The following is a 13047-nucleotide window of genomic DNA, read 5'->3' on the forward strand; positions in this document are numbered from 1 at the left end:
GGGAGGAAAATTCCCACCTCCTGCAGGGCTCAACCCCAGGGGTCGTCCTCCTCGTCTGAATCTGGTCTCGTCTGGGATGTCCTCCAAGGTGACAGCTCCGTCAATATTTGCCTCAGTTTCCCCATGAGCCGCCGAGGGAGGAGGCCCTGGCCAGGTCTCTGCCAGACAGAAACGCACACCACCACCCCCTTGCCTAAAGGTCTCACACAGACGCGTATTGGATTTCACTTTATTTTGTTCCCTTTCCCGTCTGTTTTGGCGTAGGAAAAAAAAAAAAAATCACCGAGAGGAAGCAGCCGGAAGGTGGAGCAAGGCTGGCAGGGACTGGAGGGAGGCGGGCAGAGTGCAGGCGAGTGGATCGCCTAAGCACGGGAGTTTTGCTTCCCCTACCCTAATTATTGGGGTTCGGGGGAAATGGGGACAGGCATACGACAGGCAGAGGGATTGGGAATAGGCCAAGGTGTATAGGCCTTTATGGTCTTTACGTGGGTATAGGGTGGAAGACAAGCGCCTGGGAGTAAGAAAGGGGTGGGATGAGGGTGCCAGGCAAGGCGTTATTAAAGCTGCGGGCAAAGGGAGTATCCATCCCAGCGCCAGGGGCAGGAGTGAAGAGGACTCATTGGGGACGCAGGGGACGCGGGGACCGCCTCCAAGCCCCGCCGATTCTAGGGCTGCCTTCTGGGCCCTCCACTTGAGGCTGTAGCCCATGGGGGGCTACCCCTAGCCTCGTGGGCACTCCCCATAAGGAAAAGGGGATCCACACCGGCTGAGTCTCGGAAGGGCTGCTCCTCTCCACCCCCAGAGTGGAAGGGGGGGACGCGGCCACAGGAGCTGCTGGGTAGGGGCAGGGGTTCCACTTAAGGGAGTCCGGGATTTCGCGGGAAGCTCAGGGGCCGGGGCGAGGGCGGGGTGGGCTATCCAAAGTAGGGGTGCTCGCTCTGGAAGTTATAGTCTGGGCACACCTTCTGCACCAGTTTGTAGTCAAAGCTGAGGAAGGAGACGAAAATGCAGATGACTTTGAAGGGCTTGGCACACAGCCAGGCGGCCTGGCTCTGCGTGTGCTCGGTGAAGCACACCTGCGACGGGTCGTACAGGCACGGGCGGTGCTTGCGCGCGCGGTTCGTCTTCTCGTACTCCACGTGGCAATTGAAAGCGCGTGACTCTTTGGCCCCAGGCACTCCCAGCGCGCCCCCGAGCGGACCCGCCAGCGCACCGCCGAGCGTGCCCCCGAGCCCCGGCCCCGCCGCCGCTATCCCCAGCGGGGCCCCCAGCCCAGGGAGCACCCCCTCCAGGGCCAGCGTAGACTGCAGCGGGTGGGGGGCGGGCCCCGGCAGCCAGACGCCCCCAAACTCTACACGCTTGGAGGGCGGCACGATACTGACGCTGAGGTTGCCCAGGCTGGACGAGTTGTGGCGGAAGTAGACGCTGAAGGTACCGTTCACATGGTCCACGATCTTACCCGTCACCAGCAGCGAGAACTTGAGAGTGTGCACCCGGAAGTAAAAGTCCCCCCAGCCAAAGATCTTTTTGGCGCGGGCCGCTTTGATGGACGGCTTTCTCTTCGTGCGCTGCGCTGGCGCTCCCGCCGCCCCAGCCCGGGCCAGTGTTCCTGTGTGATTAGCCGGCCAGGCCCAGCTCCAGGCACGCGCGGTGCCCAGGCCGTCGGAGGACTTTGGCGCTGCCGCTGCCGGGAGATGATGGCCAGGGGCGCCACCTCCGGCCGTGGCGGGGCGCAGCTCCAGGTACTGCGGCCTCCTGGACTCCGGTATCTGGGCACTGACGGCCTGGGGACCAAGAAGGAGGAAAAGAGAAACGCTGGAGTTGTCTGGGGCCACCCGCCAGGGCCACGCCGGTCCCTGTCCGCAGCCGCTGGGAGAACAAATGGAATTAGGCTGCCACAGCAGTGGTTCAAGGAGTGCCCGTTGGAATGGGCCTGCGGCTCTTTCAAGGTGTGTGGTCTCTGCCTCAGTTTCTACATCTGTGAAATGACACTAGAATCCTAGTCTTCTCACAGAACTGTGACGAGGGCTGAGGAAACTAAAAGAGCCAAAGCAGTGTGGGTTTGAAAGGGACTGGAGCTATGAACTGGCTTGATTGGGAGTAATGCGCCATGGAGAAGCTGGACTCAGGCAAGGGAGGCCATGACCACTGTCAGTGCCCAGCATCAGGAAAGAGTGAGACCTCCCAGCACACCTTTGCCAAGACTGGAGCCCCCACCCAGGCCTCAGCCTCTACTTCCTTGAGGGGTGGAGCATGGGAGACCAACGGAGCTGAGGAGAACAGTGGAGAGTCTGCATGCAGCTGAGGCTTGGGGACTACTAGTGGGCACCTCTCTCTACCTCCAGCACTCCTGCTCTTGGGGAGGCCGCCTGGTGGTCCTCCCCTGGGTTAGGAGGGGTACCGAGGAGGACTGCCCTGCTTGCCCCGACCCGTCTCTGTGTCTCAGGTGGCAGCCGATCTGGGAGACAGCGGGGCGAGTACAAGATGGATCGAGAGGCGGAGCGGCAGGGCCAGGCCCGGGCCATCAATTATCCGGGGCGGGGTGGGGGGGTGGCCCCGAGTGAAGGAGACGTGAGAGAGTGGAGAGGAAGAAATATGGAGATGCTGCTCCAGCGAGGGGAGTGGAAAGGAGAGGAGCTGTGCGTGTCAGAGTGTGTCAGTCAGACCGTGCTAGCTGTGGCCATTCAGTGTGGCCCTTACTGCCTGTGGGTTTGTTTGGGGGGGCGGAGTACCGTGCGTGAGTCTGGGGTGATTGTATTTCTGTTATATTGTATGTATCTGTCTATCTGCCTGGAGTGATGACTGTGTGTGTGTGTGCATGCGCATGCTCAAGTCTCAACCTCTGGTGATGGGTGTGTATGTGTCTGCCTGGCGTGGCTGTGTGTGTATGTCTGTGCGTGTCTGTATGCCCTGTGTAGCAGTCCGGAGAGGCTGTGTTGTGTGTGTCTGCCTGCTTGTGGTGTTGAATACCTGTTGTACTAGTCCCTGGTGGCTCTGTATAGGTGTCTGGGTTGTATATGTGCCTAGGTTGGTTGTGTCTGTGCGTGTGGATCTGAGTGAGGCTGTTTCAGGGTGTGGTAGTTGCCTCTCTGTGACTGGTGTAGTTGTATGCCTGGGTTGGCTGTGTATCTGAGGGTGGCTGTGTGTGATTCACTGGGGGTGTCACTTTCCCTCTGTGATCTCCTCTGTCCATGTGTCAAGCTCTTTCTCAAGGCTGGGTCAGTGTATTCACAATGATATAACAAGTGTGGTCTCATTGTGTTCCCCTGGGGGGTGGTGCATACATGTCAGTTGTATATGAATGTTCCTGGGGGGTGGGGGGATCCCCACACTGGCCTACAGGATGAGCTTTGAGTAGGTAAAGAGGCCAGGCAGCATGGGTGTCCCCCTCTGTTTGCATACACCATGTGTCCACAGGGGACAGGAACAGCAGAGTCAAGCTGCTAGGCTAGAATCTCCACCGCCTGGTCCCATTCCCGCAGCTCTGCGATCCTGGGTTATTAATGCCGCCGCCACCCGCTCGTCATACATATTTATCGCCCCCCTCATTCCTCCTCCCGTCCATCTCTCCTCCCAGCTCAGGTGTGGGGGGCGGGGGCGGTAAGAGAGACTGACTCAGACTGACAAGCTTGAGCTGGCAGCTAACACCCAGAGGGTGGGCCTGAGAGGGGATGGGGGGAAGGGGTCCTGGGCCGCAGAGGAGGGGACAAGCGCCTTCCAGCAGGAAGGACCAAGGCTCCAGGAGGTGAGCTTAGAGAGAGCAGGGCTTGAGCCCTGGAGAGGGCATTGGAGGTGGGAGTGTATCAAAGCTTCCAGGGGAAGTCCAAGAATGATTGGGAGGAGTCATTTGAACTCTGACACCTAAACTCCTCACCCCCCTGGGCCCAACCACTAGCTCTTTCCAGGGGCATCCATGAGCCCCTACACCTGCTGTTATGACCCCAAATACCTCTGAGCTCCCCCCCAGCACCCCAAAAGCACTAGACATCTTGCACCCAGTCCAGGACCTGTCCACTGCTCCAGTGCAGCCACTCTTCCCAGGCAGGGGCTGGAGAGGGAAGGAGGTTTGGCTGGGTGGTGAGGGGCGCCAGTTGTCCCCCCACCCTGATCCCAGACAAATTGCTGTCTACGCTTCTCTGATCCTGGCAAATCCCTGGGCTTTGGGCACCTGCACCCCCCACCCGCCGCTGGAGACAGCCAAGATAAAAGGGAAGAGTTGGGGGGAGCGGCCGAAGCGACCTTCGGGGGAGAACTCAGTCAGGGAGGGGTGAGAGTCTGCGAGGAAACGAGCCGAGAAATGGGAACATGGAATAAAATAAAATAAAACCCTCCCTCTGGCTTCCTAGCTCTCACGTTCGCTCTCCCTCTCTCGCTCTCTCACTGTTTTTCCATCTCCCTCGCTCTCTCTTAGTCTCTTTTTGTCTCTGTCTCTAATTTTCTTCTGCGATTCTGCTTTTCTGTTTCTGTCTGTCTGTCTGACTGTGGTTCTCTCCCTCTACCCTTCAGGTGGTCTGTCTCTAGCTGTGGGTGGGGGTGGGAGGGAGGGGAAAACGAAGTGATAAGGGAGCCCCTGTTTGCCTAGAATCCACGGTGCTGTCCCTCCCCCTTGAGAGTGGGGGCAGGGTGTTGTCCGAGGAGGGGTCCTGGTCGTTTCGGAGCTGGTTTAATTAAGCTAATTGGGCGCAGTGACATTTGCGAAGGGGAGAGGCTAGCCCGGCTGTCGGCTTGAGGGGCGGAGGTGTGGTGGCAGGAGGGAGTCGGGGTGAGGGTGGGGGTGCGCTTCACCAGGCGCCTCTGGGCCCTAGCCGGGTGGGAGCTGAGCCAGGAGTGCTTTGCCCCCCAGGCAGCGAGCCCACGCACTGCAGGGGAGTTGAGGATGCCTTTTTCTGCTGAACAAACTCCACTTGGTGGGGGGGAGCGCTCTTTGGGTATGGGACTGCTGGGAATGGGGGGAGGATCAGGCTGTCGGCCCCCCATCCGCATTGCAGGGTGCACCTCCCCCAGGCCTCCAGACTGGTCGGTGGCTTTTCTCCTGCTGTGTGGGTCCGGCGGGCCGCTCAGGATTCTGACTGGGGGAGGGGACAGCACCCAGTTGTTGGGGAAGGAAGAGTGCTCCAGGCCTGGGTCGGGGAAGGAGACGGAAGTGCGTACTGAGGCCTTGCACCTAGAAAGAGGTGGGGGCACCCCGCAGCCAGGGTGGGTAAAATAGGCAGGGTCTGCCTGGGAACCAGAGATGGAGATGGGGGTGAAGACAGAGGTGGGGTGGACAGGACAGGCTGCGATGAGGACTGGGCCAGAGATGGAGGGGGACTGGGACTGAGGCCTGGGCAGGCACAGGTACATGGTGCAGAGATAAAGATGGAACAAGGGTAGGTATGGGAACAGGAAAGAAGAGGAGGTCAGAAATGGTGGACAGGTACTGGGCAGAGACTGGGATGCAGATGGGATAGGGGCCAAGGCAGTGAAGATGGGGGACAGAACAAGGTGGGAACTAGAATGGGGTGGGGGAGACAGGGATGGTGGATGAGGGATGGGCGCTGGGAGCAATGAGAGTGGGACGGCGACTGGGAGATGGGGGGTGGGACCAGATGGGGGTGGGAACAGAAACGGGGGGTGGGAAGTGGTTACTGGGCAGAAACAGGGTTGCTGAAGGATGCAGAGACCCAGGAGGTGGGGATGGGGAATATGAATGGGGGCTGGAATGGAAAATGGGAGACAAGGAAGGAGATAAGAGACAGGGATGGGGAGATGGGCTGAGGACAGGTATGGGAGTCAAGCCAGAGAAAAAGGCAGAAGACCGGCAGTGTCAGGCCACAGAGGGGTCTCGGCAGGTGAAGATACCTTCTTCCAGACCCTACTATAGCTATAGCGTGAGGGGGCGGGGATGGCTGCTGGGGCGGGCTCTGCCCTTGGGCCGGGCACCCCCTCCCCCTCAGCCCCGCCTGCCCGCCTGCTCCTGGCCTGCAGCGCAAGGCTCACCGTTATCTGAATTTTGATTTTATTTTATTTTATTTTATTTCCCTGCTTCCTAGAGCCGGCGCAGTCCCCCCGGGAACGACCGCCCCCCCGCCCCCCGCCCCGCGCCTCACTTTATTATTGCAATAAATGTGCCTATAAAGGCGCGGGCTCCGGGGCGCGGTGGGGGGGGGGTGGTGGGAGCCGCGGAGCTGGGATGTAATTTCCCGAAGCCGGAGCCGGAGGGGGAGTGGGCGGGGTGGAGGTGGAGGAGGGGTAGGCTAGGGAGAGGGGGAGACTCGCCAATTTCCAGCGCTCAAGGCAAGTGCTCCCCGCTCCCCATCCCTGGCCCGCAGCTCGTTGCCACCCCAAGCCCTGTGGACTCGCCACAGCGCCCAGCCAGCCGGGAGCCCTGGGACCCTTCCCCCACGACAGACCCTGCCCTTTCTCCGTGACCCTGTCCCCCGTCCCCGCCCACGAGGAGTTCTAGGGCTCGGTCCAAAGTTCCGCACCTCCTCCACAATGACTTCATCTCTGACCCCGATGATGCCCCCTCCACTCACCGGTCTCCCTCAAGATTTATCCCGCCCCTCCCCAAGGACACTGTCTCTGAACCCAGTGACCCTTCTTTACCTTGTTTCTGTCCCCAAATTACCTCACCTCTTCCGCAGCCACCCAGTCCTGGACCCCCAGCTCCTCCCTCACCCCAAACCTAAGACAGTCTACCTTCTTCTTTCCTTTGGGTGCCCCTCCCATACTCGGGGGCTCTGACCCAAGGGAGCTATCAGCGCCCCCCCTGGCCTATGCTCCTGGCTCAGCTGCGGCCCCTGATCCCCGCGACAGCTCTGGGCCCTGGCCCAGGCTGCACGTGCCTAAGTGGCCCAGCCAGAGATTAGCTGGGGGGTTAGAGGGGGATATGGAGTCAGGAGTGGGTGGCTAGATGCAGGGCTGGGGCCAGCCAGTGCTGAGAGACTCAATTCAGCCTAATCCTTTCCTGAGGCAGGCTAGAGCTGGAAGGTCCCATAGGGCCCCGCCCCTGCCCTCCCCCAGCTAATTAGTAATTAGTGATTAGTGATTAGTGACTATTGATCGCCTGCTGCTTTTCCCAGTAGGCGGCTGCTTTGGCAAGGGGTGGGGAAGACAGAGACAGAGAGGGTGAGAAGTCAGAGACCGTATTGGAAAGATCCTGTAGGAGGCCTGGGCCAGAGCCCCAGGAGCAGTGGAAGCCAGGAGTCACAGGCCCCATAGGAGACCAGGAGCCTGAAGCAAGGAGGGAGGAGGGAGAGGGCGCCTGAAGGAGGAGCCTGTGAGCAAGATGGGAGAAGGCAAGGTGCTTAACATGGGACAATTAGGGTTTCCCCGCAAACTATCCCCCACCAGCCTCTCAGTGTCAGCCCAGTGCCAGCCCTAGCACTGAGACAGCCCTGAGTGCACGCACACACACACAAGCCACATTCGGATAGGATACATGAACACATCTTGAGGCTCACAATCCCATTATTGTTGTTTTTGAACCTAAGTCTTGTCAGACTCTTTGTGACCCCAAGGACTATAGCCTGCCAGGCTCCTCTGTCCATGCGATTTCCCAGGCAAGAGTACTAGAGTGGGTTGCCATTTCCTTCTCATCCCCACACTCAAATGCACTCAAAATGACAAGAACGCAGACACACGCAAGCCTCGGAGACTCACAGACAACACAGGCACCCCAACACACAGATATGCACCAGAGACACACCTTGATACTCCGAGGTGTGCATACACATGTGCACACACCATACAGCACACATGAGCACACACACAGAGGTAGTCAGACACACACTGTCCTACACACATCCCCCTTCATAGTTATACACATGCAAACACAGTCTGTATGTACATGCAAACACAGATTCTTACGTGCATACAAGCCGCACTAAATGGCAGACACCCTCTCCTCCATGGACTCCAGAGCAGCAGCTCTCACACACTCAGATCTCCATTGCTCACATCCTCATGCTCACTCTCCCTCAAGTCTTCACCAGATGTTTCATTCCCCTTCAGGGGGCAAAGGAAATTAAACCAGATCTGTCCACAGGGGAGTTTATTTGATGGGGAGATTGGAGAGGAGAGTGAGGAGGAACCAGAAAGGAGGGGCAGGGGAGGACCATCCAGCCCCACTACTTCTCCCCCAGGGGCCTTTACATCCCAGTGGGTTGTGGGGCAGAGACCCCCTCCCAGAGTGCTCTACGAGGGCAGAGCTAGGCAGCAGGTCCCCAAGAAGCTCCTGCCAGTGGAAGCAGTATTTGTGAAGGGGGCTCCTCCACCCACCTTCCAGCCCCTCAAGGTCACCAGGCTGGTTTGAATCAGGGAGCTCCGTCACCAGCTTCACTAAGGGCCCCCGCCCTGCTGGAGCTGCTGAAGGCGATCTGAATGAGCAGGTGGGAGGCTAAGTGTGTGTGTGTGTGGGTCTACACCCCTTCCAGACTCTGTAGGGTCTAAGGGCTGGGATGCAGGGAATAGGGCTTTGGGGAGCTACCTGTCTGCCCCTAGAGTGGGTAGATCACACTTAGAGTAGGAAACGGGAAAGTCAGAGGCAGGGGGGCTGGTGTAAGAAGATAGGTGTCCAGGGCCTAGGCCCCCATTGTGGGATGCACAGCGGGGCACAGATGGCTGCACTGTGAAGCAGGGACTCACGCTCACCCCTTCAGAGCCAACACCACACTCCACACCAGCATACACACACCCTGGACGCCAGCGCTGGACACGCAAGCCTGGCTGCCCGGGACACAGGCGCACACACGGGCGCACACGCTGACCCACACACTCCACACCAGCACACATGAGCACCCGGTCTATTCGAATTGAAGCCTCCAAGTCTGGAGGGACGCAGATCAAGTCTGGGCCCCTTTAGCCTGTCTTCGCCCTGGAGCTTCAGGGAAACAGGCCAGCCTCAGGGAGATGGAGAGAGGAGAGGACGGGAGGAGAGCCAGACAGCCCACACCCCCTACCCGCCGGGCGAGCGAGAGGGGTGTGTCTGTGAGGTTGTTCAGGGGAGACAGTATCTCCGCGGGAAATGCGATGGGAGATGGTAGCCAAGTTCGGCGGTATCTGTGTGGGTCCGTGTGTGCGCGCGTGTGTTCGGGCCGAGTCTGCTCAGAGCACAGTGCCCACCTGGCATTGTGACAAGAGCAGAGGAGAGAAATGAGAAGGCGGGGGTGGAGAGGTGGAAGGACAGACAGCGAGGAAGGCGAGTGAGGTTGGCCCGGAAAGACGGCAAGGCTGACACCCTGCTGGCTTGTCTGTCTGTCTCGCACTCCCGCTCCGTCTGGCACACTCGTGGGTCTGGCTTCGTCCCCTCCCCCGCCTCGCCTGGAGCGGGATCCGAGTTGGGCCTCCACCCGGGCACCCCCCCATCCCACCCCACCCCACCCGGGACCCTCAGCCAACTTGCGCTGGGAGAGCGCCTATCCTGAACCGGGAGTCTGTCTGTCCGCGTACCCCCCTTCTCCCACCCCGAGCCGGGCAAAGTTGGGACGCTCTGCGCTGTAGACGAGGCAGGCGCACGGAGCCTCTCGCACTCTGGAACCTTGGCGTCCGGGACCCCCGCGCTCGCGCTACCTCCCAGCTACCCTTACCTTCCTCAGGAGCCACGGGCCAAAGAGCAAGAGAAGCCATTCCGGGAGCAACCGCATCTTCCCGGGCGGCCGGGCGGGGCGGGCGCCGGGCCTGGGGACTAGGGGCCCCGGCGGGCGTGCCGCGGGGTGGCTGCCGGAGCGGCGGGAGCGGGCGGCGCGGCCCGCGGACTGAGCGGCGAGAGGCGCGGAGCGCGGCGCTGGGGGCGGGGCGCGGGCGGGGGAGAAAGTTGGGTCGGACTCGGGCGGGCGGGCGGGGGGGCGGGGCTCCGCGGCGCTCCAATCCCGGCCGCGCCCCGCGCGCCCCCTCCCGCCCGGCCGGGGGCACCGAAGGTGACTTTCACCCCGACACGCCCCAGACACGCCCCCGGCCCAGGTGCGGAGCGGAGCGGGCTGCGGGGCTCGGGGGCCGCGGACCCGAGAGGCTGGGTGGGTGCATCGCTGAGGAACAGGGCCGAGGGTGGGGCTCCCGGCTCCGGGACCTTGTTCCCGAGGCGGGGCACGGAGAGTGGGGAGCCTGGCGAGGCTCAACAGCCCAGCAAGACCGGGGTCCCTCGGAACTCCCGGCCTCTTCTGTGCTCCGGGCCCTGAAGGGTCCCCGGGCAGGAGCAGGGCAGGGGCCGAGGTGAGGGCGGGCGGGGCCCCGGGCGACTGCCGCCGCGCGGCGCTGACGGGGATGGATGGGCGCCCCGCGGCTCATTCGGCCCGGAGATGAGTATCATTGATCACGGACGGAAACCCCATCACGTCTGTCAATAGGGCTGACAAACGGCGCCCGCCGCCCCCACCCCCGCCTTCAAGGCCCCTCTGCGGTCTCAGGACCCCTCCGCTAGACGCGCCGTTCACCTTTGCCCCTCGCCCCCTCTGCTGACCCCCCACGCGTCCCAGAGCGTCCCTGCGTGGGGGTTGGGCAGGAGCCGCATCAACGGCCCGGCTTCTTGGTGCGATCTCCATCCATCCCTTTCCGCCCAGGGTCCCTTCTTTCACCATCAGTCGCTCTAGATCCTTCTCCCCTTTCTCCTCTAGCCCTGTCCTTGTCTCTGTCCCCAGTCTGGTCCTGCCTCTGTCCCAATCCTCTTGGCTGTTTCTTCATCAGCTCCCTCCTCCCCCTAGTCTCTCTCTCTCTCCTGCCCAGGGAGTCTTCAGCTGTCAGCTGTTGCTATGCACTGAGGCTGTGGCTGAGGTTGTGGTATGACCGACACCTCGACAGCGACAGAGATAGGGACAAGCAAAGAGACAGACAGATGCATACCGGGAGATCCCAACACATGGCCTGAGGCATGCACGCAGGAGCCTCGCAGGGTCAGGCCACACAATAAAGGTGAACATACAGGCACAGTGAAACACATTCACACAGAGAACAGTGCACACATACACAGACAGGTGCAAGCCTAGTGGCACTGATCCACGTAGATGGACACAGTCGGTTTACACAGAGTGTGCATACACAGAGACCCGAGAGATAAATGCAACTTTCATCAAGAGACATGCATACCCAGCCAGGTACTCAGAGCCGACCCTACCTTCCTTGCCTTGGCAGAAAGGTGGACATTCACAGACAATGATGGACACACACAGGTGTACGCTGGCACTGGCAGTCCAAAAGACAAGCCGGGGCACACATAAACAGATAGACAGACACATGGATGTGACAAGACACAAAACAAGGATCGGGAATGCTGAGAAGATGAAGTGGACACAGACACTCCGGGAGAGACAGACAGGAGCCTGGACCAGGAACCTGGGTGTAGGTGGGGCAGACAGGGAGGCAGGGAGAGGCAGGAACAGCCAGGCCTCAGGCCACAAGGCTCCATCCAGAACCTGAGCCCGAGTGCCAAACTCAGGGGCGGCCGAGGTGGTGGGGGCAGGGGGCACACTCAGGCCCAAGGTACACAGGACAGAAGCCCCTCCTGTTTTTCTGGAGTCCTGACCCACCCCACCTCGCCTCCTTTTGCTAGTCTCAGGCCACAGCTTCCTCTACCCAGCTTCTTCACTCTCATACATACACACACACACACACACAGACACACACACACACACACACACCATTCCCTGTCTCCATCTCTGTGTCTCTGTCTCTCATTCTGTCTGTATCAGCCTCTGGTTTTGCCCCTGTCTCTTCTCCATTTCTTTCTTAGGTCTCTCTGACATCCTTGCCAGGTGGGGAATTTTTGAGCACTGCCTTCAGGTAGACCCTCTCCTGGCCGTCCTGGTGGGCAGAGGAAGGATGCTGACTGGAGGGGTGTGTGTTCCAAGCCGCAGCTGGGGGCCCTTCTCGCTCTGCCCAGGATCTTGAGGCGACAGGCAGAGAATCAGTGGCTCCCCGGGGGCGCCAGATGCACGGCTGGCAGAGGGAGGGAGTGAGGGGGTGGGGCTGCTGGTGGTGGGGAGCAGACAGGCGCTGGGGGAGGGGGAGGAGCCGGCTGGGGGAGAGTAGAGGGGGGTGTGGCAGAATAGCCCCAGGGAAGGAAGTGAGAGGCTGGACTGGGGTCCGAGGGCAGGTGCATAATTAATATGCTAGGGAGGGGGCTGTGCTGGCCTTTCGAATGAGCTGCGCTGCAGGAGTGTGTACGCCACCTGGTGGACAGATGATGACACAAGCCTCCCTCTAAGCAATCAACAAGGACGCCCCTTTTCCCCAGGAAGATCGCTCTGCTCTGGGGCCCTAGGGAGCCAGGGAGCCAGTGGAGGATGGCAGAACTGGCTTGGAAGCTGAGGCTGGAGCTGAGACCTCAAGGCTAAAAGGGAAGGGGAGGGCTCTTGTTTCTGGAGGTGGATGGATCCATAGCTTCCTCAAGAGAGGAGGAATAGACTGAGAAAGTTGAGCCAGGGAGAGAGGAGGAATGAAAAGCAATGCTCCTCTTTTGGGAGTTGGGTAAGGATTCTTTGGGCTTCCCTGGTGGCTCAGAGGGTAAAGAATCTGCCTGCAATGAGGAAGATCCCCTGGAGAAGGGAATGGCCTCCTGCTCCAGTATTCTTGCCTGGAGAATTCCATGGGCAGAGGAGTCTGGCGGGCTATAGTCCATGGGGTTGCAAAGAGTTGGACACGACTGAGCGACTAACACACACACACTAGGTTTCTTTAGATGCTTAAATCTGCCTTCTTTGAGCATATTTGCTACTGTAGGGAAAGGGCTGTAACCCTTTCTCAATCTAGGACCATGTAAAGCAGTGTGACCTTCTGCACAGGAATTGTAGACCTGGGATTCCCAGGTGGCGCTAGTGGTAAAGAACTTGCCTGCCAATGCAGGAGACATGAGATGATGGTTTGATCCCTGGGTCAGAAAGATGCCCTGGAGGAGGGCATGGCAATCCATTCCAGTATTCTTGTCTGGAGAATCCCATGGACAGAGGAACCAGTCCATAGGGTTGCAAAGAGTTGGACACGACTGAAACGACTTGGCACACTTGGGACCCCCTTTGTAGCAGTCATCAACAACCTGGGATGTGAACTGGGTTTGTTGGTGGTCCGTGAGACCTG

The 13047-nt window shown here is 60.1% G+C and overlaps 1 protein-coding gene across 1 annotated transcript; it reads right to left on the minus strand.

Annotated features, from left to right (window-relative positions):
• Nucleotides 1-215: 215 nt before the first annotated feature.
• Nucleotides 216-9793, minus strand: NXPH4 (neurexophilin 4). Its single transcript, XM_061416751.1, has 2 exons — nucleotides 9570-9793; nucleotides 216-1784 (listed from the first exon to the last, which is right to left on the minus strand). Exons 1-2 carry the CDS (start codon nucleotides 9624-9626, stop codon nucleotides 915-917), a joined length of 927 nt encoding a protein of 308 aa, XP_061272735.1. The 5' UTR covers nucleotides 9627-9793; the 3' UTR covers nucleotides 216-914.
• Between the last annotated feature and the right edge of the window lie 3254 nt (nucleotides 9794-13047).

The sequence above is a fragment of the Bos javanicus genome, chromosome 5 (genome assembly GCF_032452875.1).
Source record: "Bos javanicus breed banteng chromosome 5, ARS-OSU_banteng_1.0, whole genome shotgun sequence".
NCBI lineage: Eukaryota > Metazoa > Chordata > Mammalia > Artiodactyla > Bovidae > Bos > Bos javanicus.